General features: G+C 42.6%; 2 protein-coding genes across 2 annotated transcripts; both read right to left on the bottom strand.

Moving 5' to 3' along the window:
* Positions 1 to 2,534: 2,534 nt before the first annotated feature.
* On the bottom strand, positions 2,535 to 14,625 carry TMEM64 (transmembrane protein 64). Its single transcript, XM_048286741.1, has 3 exons — positions 13,180 to 14,625; positions 7,500 to 7,655; positions 2,535 to 5,178 (listed from the first exon to the last, which is right to left on the bottom strand). The coding sequence occupies exons 1-3, from the start codon at positions 13,945 to 13,947 to the stop codon at positions 4,984 to 4,986; spliced, it is 1,119 nt and encodes a 372-aa protein (XP_048142698.1). The 5' UTR covers positions 13,948 to 14,625; the 3' UTR covers positions 2,535 to 4,983.
* Positions 14,045 to 14,625, bottom strand: LOC125317094 (atherin-like). Its single transcript, XM_048286742.1, has one exon. The coding sequence runs from the start codon at positions 14,609 to 14,611 to the stop codon at positions 14,045 to 14,047; it is 567 nt and encodes a 188-aa protein (XP_048142699.1). The 5' UTR covers positions 14,612 to 14,625.
* Positions 14,626 to 15,639: the final 1,014 nt, after the last annotated feature.

A 15,639-nucleotide genomic window follows, 5' to 3' on the forward strand; every position in this document is an offset into this window, starting at 1 on the left:
CCCCACCCCTCTCCACCCCCAAAAATCCAAGCAAAAAAACAACCCTCTATCATCTGGGTACTTCATCATCTATTCAAGAAAATTGTTACTCCCTCACAAAAATCAGAGAATTCATTAGTCTATTCCCCTCACCACCTACCATTTCTCACATTAAATGAAGAATATTTGTGCTCTTAAGCAATCAAGTTTCGAAAGCACAGTAAAAATTTGTTATTAGAATAGTTCATCGCCACAGGCCTTTCCATCCTTCCTCCCACCCACCAACCCACAGACTTTAAGGGAAACAGTTGTAGCTCACTGGGAACAGAGGGAAACACCTCACATTCAGCAAAGTGAGCTCACGCACATGCACAAACATCACTTGGTTCACAGATTTGTATCCCAGGTGATCTTACCCTGTTATTGGGACAAACTAAACCATTCTACTTTACAGAAAAGTCAGCAGAAGATTATTTCAGAAGTTAAGAGGTCTAAAAGTCAAAGCATGCTAGAATTCTCTAGAAGAGAAAATGCTGACCTGCCTCTAGCTGAGGCTATCCAGCTGCCCTGCCCTGGAAAGAAGTAGAAGTCAAAGGATTTGGAAATTACAAAACCAAGTCACTTAGGTATATTCGAAGTCCTAGCAGTGTTACAGTTCATTTAACCCCTCAAACTGTGTCTGCTGTGCTCAGGCAATTATTTTTTTCCCTTCAGCTTGAACAACATGCAGCTCTCTAAATTCCTCCTCCTGCAGAGGAGGGATGGGAAGCAATGCACTGCAGTCACCAATGCCAAACTGTGCTGGTCTGGAGATTGTATAATAAAAAAGACTTGTCACACTGACTGGATGATCCAAGTTTTACATCCTCTTCACCAAAGCCAGGACTTAATTACCTTGACTGACATAAGCTTATGCGTGCTACATCTTGGAAACACTGTCTCCCGAAAGGGATGAAACCCAATATTCATGTCTCAGGATCAGGCAGAACAAACACTACAGCTATCTTGTTAGTTACTTTTGTTCTAAAACGAAGCAAAACCCCCAGTATATTAAGCCTGTTCTGCTAATTTCTTTAGCAATGCATCAGAAGTTCTAAATAATTAGAAGTTAGAGGACTTTTCACTCTCACGACTGCAAATCTGGCCCCACTGATTTTCCAAATGAATCAAGGATATGGAGCCAACCACCTACACATTAGTCACTTGTCTGGCAAGGAGGACTTAAGTTATGCTGATGAACTTAGGACTTCATTAAAACGTGATTTAAAGTTTAGCAATACACCAGGATGATCTATTGTAGTAGGAGGGGGACGGGATTGACAACGCAGACTCAGCTTCTTGCTACTTATCACTAATACATTAATATAAATTAAAAATCAATACAGCAGGGTAGTGGAAGACAAATGCTAATGTCCATGAAGAGAGAATTTGTTAGATTCATCACCACTGTGCTGCCAGGCACATCACTAATTCTCCAGGACTGGAGAGGACAGAGACAAGCTGCTTTGTGCAGCAGAGCCAGAATTTGCATCAGCTCCCCCTCTGCGCTTGATTCCTATGCCCTCATGCCCAAACCATCATCTTAGAGAGACAGGACTTTGAATTATTGTGAGGAAGCCTGTCACAGCTACCCAAGTTCTTTACTTCTGTCATTAAGAATGACCAGTGTGAATGGGAACACTTTTATATTTCATCTGATACACCATATCCTTGATTATTTGCAAGATAACCGATGACTCCTGTTATCTCAGTCAGTCAAAATCCACATTGTATCAGCCTCAAGTGGAAAGCTGAAAATGCACGCAGAGAGTCTGGTATGGGATAAAAGCCAAACACCATCTAACAGCAGCTTCTCCATTCATCAAACTTGGCCTCAGCAATGCTTGCTCAAGTTATTGTGCAAAAATCAGTATGAAAAAAGTAACATAAAGCTCTTGGACAAAAATGTTTTTCTCACAGATGCTTAGTCTAAAGTTAAATTTTGACAAATTTACTGCATGGTTGCACTTACCACAAGGAGGAAGGAAAACTGGTGCCATGCAGTTGAGATTCCTTCTATATGACCTGCCTTTTAGGTATCTTTCATATGCAAAATGCAGAAATGTCACTATCATGACAACTCACAAAATATTCTTGAAGGTAACTTGCCACATTGTTTAAACTAGATTCATAGCTTTGTGAGTTTTAACTGCATTAGGTAGGGAGCCTATCTTTAAAAATAACAATCACATCATTTTTAGTTCAGAAATATCAATCCTCTTGCAGCTTAGTAGCATGTTTCTCATAAGCACATGTATGCTTATTCTTCTATCAAAAAGGCAGCTGCAAATACCAAATCTTTAAAGAATTTAATAGAATTAAGCATGTATTGAATTAAACAAAAGTAAAAACCAAGTCTTTTTCCCTTGTCAGTAACTCTCCACCCATGGAATTCATCCTTAAATTCTAACTTGTTTCTCCTTCAATGCAGACAATTATCTTTGTATGCATAAAGATAAGACTCCACTGCACCTTCTTTCCAACTACGTCATAGCAGCTTAAACATTTAATACATATTCCTTTAAAGAAATTTGAGTGAATTTATTGTATAAAATTATGATTGGCATGGTACAGAAAAGTTCCTTTTAATGCACGTTTCCCATTAACTTGTACACAAATATTACAAGTATCAAGCAAAATGCAAAAGTCTTAAGAACTAATTCCATACTACAAAAGTGTTCACATAGTGAAGTTACTCTGGTTACAAAATGTCATGGAAATAAAAGCACTTCAAAATACGTATTTGGGAAATGTCTCAAATAATCAACGCAACCTTAAGTTAGTTTAAAAATGCAAAGAGATACCCTCTTCAAAACACTATTGTTCATTTGGCAAGATGGAGCAAAGTTCAGATCAGTTCACTGAAGAACTGTTCTTTCGAAGAAACAAAAAAAACAAAAAAAACCCTTTAGTTAAGAAAGGACTCAATTATACTGTGATGACAAATAACGCCATCAAAACTTTATCAGGCTCTCTTGCTTTCACACAGAGCTGTCAGAGGCAGAGATGTGTAAATGAACACTTCCAGGTATATACAGATTGACTTTTCAAAAACCAACCAACCAATCAAAACTAAACCCAAAACCAGATGAAATCAAAACCAACCAACCAACCAAAAACCAAACAAAAAAAACCCCAAAACAAACAAAAAGCCCCCTTGAAAAACAAAAAAAAACCCAAGCCCCAAAACAACAGAAAGGAGACAATCTGAGCTTTGTTGTTTTCATTGAACTAGTTCAGCTCTTTAGGTCGCAGGACTCAAGAACATCAATCTGCAAAGGATACGTATTTAAGGAACAAAATGGAACCCCCGCACAAAGGAGCGCGCAGACGTTCGGCTACGTGAGTGCCGCACATCCTCTCAGTAAGGCTGTTAGAGGCTCTCAGATCTCTGCTTCCCAATGGCCTTGAAGACCCACTATTCTCAAGAAGACAAAAATGCCTGGACCCTACAAACAACCTTACAAAAAGGAAGCACAGTCGTACTGTTAGAAAATAACACAAAATTTTGAAGACTGAAAGCATCCTTAAAAACTCACACAAAGTAACTACAAAATAAGCAATACTTTACATTATTTTTGTATCAGATGACTTGCGTGTGTTTGAGCCATTGAACATTGGTATGTATATCTACATGAAACTCACACATACAGAACATCGTGTTCAGGCATTATTGTTGTTTTTCTTTTGGACACACACACAAGTAACTGTCAGGTTATCCAGTCTATTTAAATGCGGTGAAAAACAGTCCACAGCAGGCGTAAAAGGAGCAGTATCCAATACAGTGTTGTCTTGCAAAAATGGAGTCAGAATTCCTGAGTCTCAGAGACATTGCTCTCCTCTCCAATACTGGATTATTTCTTTTCCAAGGAGAACTTCGCGTTTTCATTTCTTCACTCTGATGAAATTTGTAATAGATTGTGTCTTTTAAAAAATGTAAAACTAGTATAAAAGATGTGCCAACCAAAGTGAATTTTTAAAGCTTTTAAAAGGGAGAGGGGATTCACTTACAAAATAAAGGCCACCTTCTTGTAAAATTAGTACTGCTAATATCCCATCATTCTGTTTAGAGCAGAGATTTAGCTCCCTGTTCTAGAAGCCTTACGACATGCAGTCATGTGAGCTGAAAAACTTCATCCTTTTAACAATTAAAAATATCATCTCTAGGACTAATGTGGAACAGCCCTTTGTTACAATCACCAAGGTGGCAAAACCAATTAAGTGTCATTCAAATAGTCATAGCAATCTAACTTCTGCATTTTCCCTTGTACTTTGCATATTACACAGTGTAACTTAAAATGTAATTTAAGAGCACTTCAGTCCCACAATGTAGGATTTAAGCTTGTGTGAATACATTTGCATGGCTCTGCAACATTTGTAATGGTTTAGAAAAATACATTCAACCAAAACTTTATATAGGGTTCTATTTTTTTTTAAATCAAAAATGAAGAAAAAGCCAAATGGTCCCATCATTAGCTAAATAATACACTCCAAGTTCTGGAAGCAATTCCAAAGCAAAAGCACATTCAAGAATAACATATATAGAATTGCATACTTTCTCATTCACCTTTATCAGTAATAAAATTCTACTGTATATAATTATTCAGCCTTATAAATAATGCTAAGCAGAAAAATATTTACCTCTGTGCTACTTTTTTGTTTATAGAAGCATTTTTCAGTTTATAGGAGCAAAGGAAAAAAAAAACTAAAGTGCAGACTACAGGCCATGACAGGCATAATAAATGACCAAAGGTGCAGCCAAATTTGCATTTACATCTTAAGTTACTTTGCCATCTTCCTCATCTTACTAGAAGTCACCCCATGTGCAATTAAAGAGGTTGGTTTGTGCCACAGTACAACCTGTAATCACTTGTAATTTTTTAAAAATCTATTTCAATTGTCCATAGATATTTCTAGGCAATAGCTCAGGTTCACAAAACCTTACTTAGTTATTAACACTTGAAATCACACAATATTGACACCCCCTCCAGAGAATGCCACTGTCCTCTTGTTGCAGTATGTGGTTGAGCCATTGATGCTTGGCTGACTGGCTTTAACAAGTGATGTCTTCATTTCCATCTCACACGCTACAATAGCTGCATTGAGTTCCACTTGAGCCCGGTGAACGACATAAAACGAGAGTCCTATGCTTATGACAATCTGCAAATAAAACAAGAGTGTTGTGGGCTGCATAGGCTGTGGGAACCAATGCAAAGCAACTGACCTGAATGAAACAAGAAGTTGTCAATGCAAAGATTCATGAAGGCATCTGTTGACTCAAGGCTTCACAGGCAAGACACTGGAAGGGAGACGAACTTAGCCAGTGAGGAGCTCTAAACCTACATATCCTAACAATGTAACCAGCATATCAGAACACAGACATTACATGGAACTTAAAATATTTATACAAATTGAAAAGATAACTTTCTTTCTGTTGAAATCCATATACTTGTTAAAAAGCAATCCTTTCAATAAAACACAAGTCAAGGTTTTAGCTGAGATCCTTCTTAGAAGAAAAAAAAAAAGATAAAATCTTTAAAACAAAAATCAAGATATCTCAGAGTAAGAGTCCCTTTGAAAGACTCAAGTTCTTCTGCCTTATTTTAAGAATGTTAACTAGCTGGAATCTGCAGCTTCCTTTCAAAAAGCCAACACAACCTAGAGTTCTGAGCCCAAAACCTGAACTTCGTTACTGACTGGTAGGGCTATGTTTTCTTCAACAAGGAGGACTGCATGGCAGACGGTGCTGGAATATCACTGAGTAAGACAACTGACAAGTATGAGCACAGGACAATTGCAGCTGGAAGGCACCCTGGCAGTCTCTAGCCCAACCAGCTGCTCATAGCAGGGCTGGCTGTAAGATCAAGACAGGTTGCTCAAAACTTTTGTCCAGTCAGGTCTTGAAAATTGTAAAAGAATAGAAATTTCACCACTTCTCTGGGCACTCTGCTCCAGTGCTTGACTACCCTTGTGGTGAAAAAGACGTTCCTCACCAATTTAAGTTACACATTTCAAAAGCTGGCCAAGAGTCACAATGATACTATAGACACTAAGTTTTGAATAGATAGGAAAAATTGTATTCTAGAAGCTTACTCAAATATTTAAATTTGATTTGGTTTAGAAATATTACTACCAGTAACCTGGTAGTTTTTATCTACTTCCTAGATAAATAATATAAAAAAATATATATACATAGACAACCATGAAATGTGATGGATTTTCAGAGCTATTTACTAAATCAAAGTCCCATCAAAGCTCAGCCAGGTGAAACACTCGGCAGATGCCTGAGAGACAGTGGGAGAAGGCAAATACTTCCTCCACTAAAGGCTTCCCCTTCAGTTATTCAGTCACATCCCAAGGACTGGTCTCAAGGAGGTTAGTATTCCTTTTACAACATTCAGGTTATCCAGCTACCACTTACCTGAGAAACAGTTATGTTACAATCTATATAATCTGCAAAGGAGAGTCAATGTCAATTCAAAAAAAACCAAAAATATATAAATGGGAGGGAAAAAAGGAAAAGACCACTAAAAACTACTACCCTGGAAATAACATTTCATGACTAAAATAATAGCTGATCAAGAAACCATTGATTTTCTCTTTTACCTATGAAGACTATCTGCCCCACACTTACAAAGGCATTTTCAATACTCATAATCCTGTTTCATGAAAGCTATAAATTATAGGTTCTATTTAAGAGCACACAAATTTCAGGGCAAGGGGGGGAAGGTATGTTTAAAATGGTCCAAGACTTAGTTTTCTATGTTAGCATTGTTAAACATGATTTTTATGACTGTAAAAACTGAGGAACGGAAATTACTGCAGTACCTACTGAAAGTCTGCAAACCATGGTAACTGCTAGTCAAGCACAGCCTGAAGCACTGCCACTGTCAGAGAAGGTTTTAATATATAATATAATTCTGAAATACCCATAACCTCTATGCTCATAATGGTCTCACACCTAAGTCTTACACCCAAGATTATTTGATTAATATGATAAGTTATTTCAAGAGGTAAGGTCATGTAAAGGTATTTGATACACTTCTCATTAATTTACTCACTTGTAAAATTAGGCTATTCTGATTTAGGCATTAGGAAAATGTTACCCTACAGCATTTTTAATCCTGAATACCTATGCAAAATGGGGATGCTGAGTACTAACAGTGAACACTGCACAGGTGCTGGGTCTACATACACATCAGCTTTTGTGTAGGGGTGGTTTGACAAGTCTAAAATTCAGCAGATTACCCTACAAGGTAAGAGAAGAAAACTTACCAAAAACTGTGTCAGAAAAAGAGAACACTGAGTAAGTTCTGCTTTGTGTTATGGTGAGGTGTGAGAGAATTTTCTAACAGCATAAAACAAAATCTAAAGAAATCAGTACACTGCAAACCCATTTTTCTGGGTATCTAGCAGTCAACAGGAATCACAGACAGACAGTACTGTTACCAAGGTCTATGAAAGCAATTATTTTAACTGACCTGTAAACCAAATACAAAATAGCCACTAACACTTTGTTCTGCAATCACATCCTCCATGGTGCGCAAGGTAGTGCCCAAGTATGAGTTCAGGAGCTGAGTAGGAAGCAGCCCAAGTGAAGAAGCCATCAGGTAGTTGGGTAGTGACAAATCTGTAATCTGAGTAAAAAGAATAAGAAATCAAACGCAGCTCCGACACAATCTATGTGTGCAAACAACCAGACTACCACTTCCCACAATCATCCCTGCAAAATCATGAAATATTCTACATTCCTTCACTGAAACTTTGATTCACATATGGGGGAAGAAAATACAACAAATTAGTATGTATCTAGTTTTCATCTGGCCTTTTAAAGCTACTAGGTTTGATTTCATTTCACCTCACGTTATGCAACATCTCTGTGCAAAAGTCATTAACTGACTAAAATGCAATTACACTGCTCACAAAAGATATTTATTTTTACCTGGTGAACAGAGCCCTTGGATTTATGAGAATTTACTTGTGAGAAGAAATTACTTTATCAAATGTGAAGGTCTAATGCAAAAATCTGTTTTTCATTTTACATGTATGGCAAATAATACAAGAGGTAATTGCTCAAAATGTCACTGTATTAAATATGATCCAGGTAAACAGAATGGCAGATACAATTTGTGCTGGGCAAGTTATGAGCTCATTAAGATACACGTTCAGTGTATCAGTGATCCCTATGAGCAATATCCATCTGTAGCTATATATATATATGAGTATTAAGATTGTCTACCAAAGGTATTTTGCAACACACTTCAATTAGGGAACAAAATAGTACACACAGATATAGGTTTTATTCATGTCTCTGGAAAAAACACTAATACTACTTCGGTATTTTCTTCTCTTTGCTGTGAAATTTCTGTTCTGCGTCAATAGGTAGATATATGAGTTTACATGGGAACAAAGTACACAGTACCAGCTAAATTAGGATCAGCAACCATTGGGAAATATTAAAGGCAAGTGTCATGAGGTCAAAAGATATTTACACAAGAAAAAAGAAAACAGGAGGAAACTGGGTTAAAAATGAGTATGAAAATGATGATTTTGAAAACAAGCAGTCCAACAAATTTTCCACACAATTCAGCTAATAATAACAGAGATCTAATTAAGAACAGCCCTAACACTGAGAGCCTACATGGAAATTATTGACCTTGCCAGTTTTGTAAAATATTGAATACCAAGGAATAGCAGCAATGTTACTCATTTCATCATCCTATTCTTAAAATAAACTTTAGTTACTGTGAAAGTCAGAGTGCTGAATTCTAAGAGCTCTAAGCACCATCAGTGGAAAGTTTTTGGGAGGAAGGGCAATGGAGCAGCAGAATGCAATGAAGCATAAAGATTAAGAATAATTCACTGGAACAAGATCCAGTAAGCCATTTCCAAACTTCACACTGCATATTATACTTCCCACAGACTGAAATACATACCAGCACCACGAATATTATATTTCCTTCTCTATACAAGATTAATTTAGATTTATAATGAAAAAGGATTGCATAATTATGTCAGAACTTAACATTTGACCAATACTTTCAAAAGACTTTTTTAAACATTGTTGTAATCTGGGCCACGTAATAAGAATGCACAGTCCAAACTTCCCGTATTGCCAGGGGAATGAAGGAGCTGCTATTAAAAAGTTTCTGAAATACTAACGCAGAGGCAAGATTTGCTAAGTAGGACACTATCATTACATCAAATGGAGCTGGGAAACTTCCCAAAGATTCCTTTGACACTCCTGGCACCTCTCTCATTTCTGTAGATGTATTAAGGTCACTTCAGTTGCACACCTGGATGTGTCCTGAAACAACTGCACCTCCTGTGTCATGAGAGAGATTGTTTCCAAATGAAGGGGAGACTGCCAGTGGATACACCGAATTACAGCTTATGCTTCCCACTGCAATGAAAGCTAAGGAGAGGGTGGAAAAGATTTTGAGATGCTCTTTTAACTAAGCCGTAGGTTTAGAGCTACAATTGTATCCCTTTCCCCAGAGTGCACAGGAAGTGCACAGCATCCCTGCCTAAGGAACTAGAGAAATTGTCAATAAAACTTACACTTTCCATACTTTTCTTTCTAGGAACTTTACCTGTTCTACGAACCTGCCAGACTGGCATCTGTATGGCCAGGATGCCTAACAGAGTCTACCAGGGCTCTGTTTCTGGTGAAAGCAAAATTAACCCTGAAATCCCAAACCAAGCATGGATACAATTGTGTTATGGGCCACAACAGAAATGCATTTAAACTGTATTTAAATACAATTAGAAACTACCTAATTGCACTGATAACAATAGCCATGAACTCCCGCACTAAGCCTTGGACAGGCTTTGTCCTGTGGAACCTTTGTGTGTTCTTTGCAGCTGACACCTTTGGTTCAGCACTGTCAAAGAATAAATGCATCTGTCAGGACTTTGCTGGGTGCTCCCATGGCTTTAGGGATTGCAGCACAATTTCTCTTCCCTCAATTTACAAAGCCCTGTGTTTCAGATCAGGTAGGCTTAATGACCAACAGCAAAGCTTAACTCTGGTGCACCTTTTTTTTCTCCAAAAAAAAGCCCAAAACAACCCCCCCTGCCCCAAAACCCAACACCTCAAAAAAACCCCAGTAAATAAAAAAAAACAAACCAGCTGTCAACTTTCCAACAAGCAGAGCAAGCAGAGTGCATGTTCTTGGAAAGCAGGTACCATTTCTTCAACTCTGACTTCATTGTATGCATTTCTGAACCCAGAGATGCACACTTGAACGCTCAGATTTTTTAATCAGATTATTTCTTTCACGTAATATTCCTCTTAATGAGGGGGGAAAAGTATGAACTCTCATCTAACCTACATCTGGCACTACAAATAACCAGTTTGCACAAATCTCACTCCAAGAACACACTCGTGGGAAGGAGATGATAACCTGCATACCAGGCCTCCTTACAGACTTGCCTCCAAAACACTCAGGAGTTGCCAAGGTGAGAGAGCTGAGTGTGGGCAAACTCGTCAGTAAGAGCTATCAACCCAGCCCAGCCGCCCAGGCCGCCCTGGCATCAGGAGTGACAATTAAGCAGAACTCACTCAAAAGCAATACAAACATGCTTTCAGTTAGCAAGTGCTAAGTCTTCCAGACAGGCAAGTAAATACATTACTTTGCCCCTCTACTATCAGCAGAACAACCTTTTAAGAAGCAAGATCTTCATGTCTGGTAAGACACTAAAGAATTTGTGTGAATTTTCTTCTTGTGCTACTTCAATTAGTATGATTTCCTCACTTATCAAATCCTAAGAACCTCTTCCATCTTTCTCTATATCCCTTACAAGTCAGCCTCCCGAAAACCCTCAGCAGATGGTACATGCCACTGAACAAGTGCTTGTAGAAATCATTTAATCCCAGCCCTGCAGATGACCCTGCTCACATCAAGGTTATGCCTTTCCCTGAAGCTCATGTGTCACTTCCTTCCTTCTCTCTCATTTAAGTATTCTCAGTACCTCCAGTTTACTTAAAAACATCCACACGGAAAGCATTCTTAGACCAAACCACTGGAAAATTAAAGATGTGTACTCTTTCTTAAGTTCACTGTTCTTTAAAAATTAATCCTTTTCAAATTCATTGTTGAAGTTGCTAGCATGGGGAAATGCATTTCAAACCTAAAAAGAGTGTTAAGTTTTCAGGTAAGTCAGATTTCAGGGAAATGACAGCTTGGTCTGTGTAGGTAGAAAACTGTATTTTTTATGTAACTTAAACTTGACTCAAAGTGAGAAACTGTCTTGAATTCCTAGATTTGTATGCAACACTTTTCAGTGATCTAGTAGCTCACATCAAATGTTCTCAGTGAAAAATTGAGTACGCACTGTGTTTTGACTATGCTGCAAAGCAGTAAATCAGGAGTAATAAATGTAACCACCAAACTAAAATTAGCAAAAAGAATCCAAGTTACTTGGCATAACTCAAGCATCTGGCTTCATCTCATTTCCTATCTACTATTTTAACACTGAAACCATCCACTTGGAAAGAAAATTATTTAGCCTGCAGAACATGAATACAAACCACAGTGATTTACAGCATCATTTTAATATTGAACTGGCCCAAATACTCTGCTGAACAGTGTTTCCAACAGAATGGTTATGCCAGGAAGGAAATAATTTTAACTCGGTAATTCTCTGGTCTGTTCTTCAGATCCAATACTACTCTGTATCATCTGCTGACTACTTCAAGTGACACCCCGGAAGCTGTGAACAACCAGAGTACAACAGCTCTCTCCAGTTCAGGAGGGTCACAGCACAGCAGAAGCTTCATCTGCTACACTGCACCTCGGGCTCCAGGAGGGACTCTGCTCCCAGCTGGGCAGGTCTGAGCCTCTTCAGTCCTGCAGTAACATATGTTAACAAATAAAACAGCAGAGGTTCAGCTGTTCAGTTTCTCATTCTTAACAAGGAAATGGTTAAAGGATCTGCTTAAAAAGAAATTATACGTTGCTACAGCTCTTATGGACAGAGATTACAGCTCTGGAGATGAATGCTCCAGTACACATAGTTTTATACACAGCAATTTAAAATACTTGGTGTGAATGTTACACCCCAAAATTGCATGGATTAAATTTTACTTAAAAGACAAATTTGGTATTCAGTGACCTACTAATTGCAGACAGATGATTCTGTCAAAATTAAGCAAGTGCTTCAGAAGGGTACAGGATCAGGACTGCAGACAGGGAAAGGAAGGTGGGCTATAATAAAGTGGCAGGCCAAAACACTTGTTTAGACAGTCACTTATGTTAAAGAACATACAAGTTACTGATAACATTTTAAGTATTTCACAGTCCAGTTTGCTTTGGTTTGACTTCTCCAAGTTAGTAGATACAACTGAGGTTAACACAGCCAAAACCAGATCCTTCAGACAAAGAACTTGGGAAGCAACGAGGGTCCGAAATTGTCAGCAAAACAGCAAAAAGAACACCCTCCATGTTCTTCTTTACTTGTTTCTTTAAGATGATCAAATAGACCAAATGAATGTACCAATCTTCACCCGAAAGTAGAAAGAAAAGCAAGACTAATGCTTTTCCACACTCAAGTTTAAACTAACTCTCAGTGCTACTCTAGTGTACAGTCCCTTTTCAGGTCTGAGGCTACATCATCCTGCTCTGCCCAAAACCTGCAACCTCTCTTGTAGCATGGACTTAACACCCTGTATGGATTTGCCAGATGCATACTACAAACACCAACCACATCGAGAAAGAATTTTAATCTGTCCACTGCTTTCTTTCCAATATGATTACTTATATTAAGTAGTTTAGGAAGATCTGGCAAGACTTCTCAACTCTTGCCAGCTTTTAAAGCGGATCATTTTAAAAGCACAGACACCTCATAACTGTTGAGTTCTCCCCAGATTTTGCTATGCAGCACCTTGGTGATTCTAACACCAGAATACAGTCTTGAAAAACAAGAGAGCAACTCGAACACAATGCCAGTGAGCAAGACATCTCAAAAATCTGCCTGCTGTTCCTGTACATGCACAGAAGAGCACGCAGAGAGGGTTGTTTTTACTGTTCTTAAGAGAGAGAAACCACGGCTTGTTCCCAGGAAAGGAGGCGACCTCCACCAATAACAGCAGCCACTATGCCGAAAGACGTCCTTCTCACACTTCTCTTTCTTGGCCGCACAGCCCAGGCAGGGACTCACCGCGAAGACGGCATTCTGCAGCCCGAAGGGGATCAGCGTCAGCCGCGACAGAACCACCACCTTGAGGCCGCTGCCGCCCTCCACGACACGGACGATGGCACTGAGCGTCCCGCTGCCCTGGATCCTGGTCCGTGCCCAGCGGGCCAGCAGCCGCTTGCAGGCCACGTGGGCGACAAAGGTGCCGACGAGGACGCCGAACACCATCAGCCCCATGCCCAGCACGAAGCCGTAGAGGTAGCCGGCAGCCACGTTGAGCAGGATATAGCCCCAGCCGCAGGGGAAGGACACGACGATGAAGCCCACGGTGAAGAGCAGCACGCCGGCCAGGCTGTCCAGGCTCTCGGCCCAGAGCAGCAGGTCCCGCAGGTACTGGCGCACCAGGGCCAGCGAGGCGAAGCAGACGGCGGCCAGGACGCTCAGGCTGAGGCAGCTCTTGCACCAGCAGGTGCCCAGTAGGCAGCAGGAGCAGCGCCAGCCCCGGGCCTCGGCCAGCCCGTGCCCGCCGCCGCCCGGCTCGGGCAGCTGGCAGAGCAGCAGCTCCGCGGGCGGCAGCCCGTCCTGCTCCGCGCAGGGCCCCAGCAGCAGCCCGCCGGCCCCCGCAGCCTCTGCCGGGACGAAGCCGACGGTGTTCCCGCTGCTGCCGCCTCCCGCCGCCGTCCCGGCGGCTCGGGACAGCCAGCGGCCCAGGTCCTGCCGGGAGCCCTGCACCGCCGCCTGCTTCACGGCCCGGGAGAGGAGCTGCAGCGCCGCGGCCCCCGCACCCCACATCCCCCCACCCCGCCGCCCGGCTCCAGCACCGCCGAGCCGCGCAGCCCCTTCGCTCCCCGCCTCTCCACGCAGCCTGCGGGCAGGGGCGGCCGTTCCCTCATCGCCCCGCCATGGCCCGGCTGCCGAGCCCGGCCGAGGGCCGGGCGGGGGCGGGGAAGCGGCGGCGGGGAGGGCGGGGAGGAGGGGGCCACGCTTCACCGCCGCCCGGCGGGCGGAGGGACCGCGGCGGCCTCCGCGCCGCCTCCCGCCTCGGCCGCGCCGCCGGGGCTGCGGCGTTAGACGGCGGCGGGGCCGCTCTCTCCGTCCCGGCAGTGGCAGCGGCGGCCCTGGCGGAGCGCGAGTCCCGGGGGGCGGCGGCAGCGGGGGCGGCGGCAGCACCGGGGCTCCATCTCCCTGCGCGCTGGGCTCCCGCTCCGCTCCGGAAAGAGCCTTCTCGGAGCAGCGGTGCCGATGTGGCAACCCCGGGAGGGAGGAGGCGAGGCTCCGGCGGCAGCAGCACCCGGCCCCGCTGCGGGGCTCGGCGGCGGCGCCAAGGCTCCGCCTCCTGCCCCGCCCCGGGAGCGCCGCGCCGGCCGGGTGTGCCCCAGCGGGGTCCCGCCGCCCGCCTCGCCCGAGCTTGCCCGTGCTGCGCGCCCCGCTCGGCCCCGGTGCCAGCAGCCCGCATCCCTGGCAGAGCCGTAACCCGCAGGGTTTGGAGGAGCCGTGCTGGAAAGCGGGTTGTTTTCCGTCAGAGGAGCGCGGGGCTCAAGCATCGCTGTCTGTACTGCTACTCTTGCGCTCCCTTGTTATGTCGGCGACTCTCCCTCTCTTACGTGAAGGCTTTGTATCGTGAACACCCCGGCTTTCCGCTGTCCAGGAGCGAGCAGCGAGACGAGCCTGTCCCGGCCAGCGGCCGGGGTTTGAGCCGAGGGGCGGCAGCCGATGCGCCCGGGCTGCGCGGTGCCTCCACGTCAGGTCAGCTTGGCTCACATGCCTGAAGGCTCGGACCCACTTTGGGATGGTTTGAGCGTGAATTTTGAGCCATTGCTAGAAAGAAAGAAACAGCCTGGATATGCAGTGAGGGCTCCATTTAGAGGGGTGTTTTCTCGGGAGCCTCGCCGAGGCTCGATAGCTCCGTAGGTCGCTTTTGCTCTGGCGTTACTAATGGCAAGGTGCAGAAAAGGGTTTGTTTTCTTTACAACGCTTAAACATAAAACGTGCTCCAGTGGAGTTATATTCCCCTGCTGGGAAATTTGCAAGCGTATATAAAACGAGAACGCATGTAGGTTGTAAAGGTTAAAGGATGATTGGAAACAAACAAACAAATCTCAAAATGAAGAACATATCTTTAAGTACTGCAATTACGTACTTGCAAAATACACCATTAGAAAGAATATAATCTGGGCAATCCAAGAAATCAGCCTAAGAAAATGACAGATGTCTTTGAGAGCCAACAGCAGAAAAAAAATCCTAGGGGACCCTGTACAGGAGGAAAATTGCAGATAAATGTCTCCCGCATAATCTGCTTTATTGGTGTTACCTGTATCTGAATCTGAATTTGAGCATTTGATTTTGTATGTGCTCTTTGCTTACAATGCAAACACAGGCGGGACATACATCCAGAATTATAATAATGTCAAGAAAGCCTTGCATTGTAAAGGATGATGGGCATGCTTGCACATTCAATAAGGCATTTCAGCAAACCAGGGTCAG

The sequence above is a fragment of the Corvus hawaiiensis genome, chromosome 26 (assembly GCF_020740725.1).
Source record: "Corvus hawaiiensis isolate bCorHaw1 chromosome 26, bCorHaw1.pri.cur, whole genome shotgun sequence".
NCBI lineage: Eukaryota > Metazoa > Chordata > Aves > Passeriformes > Corvidae > Corvus > Corvus hawaiiensis.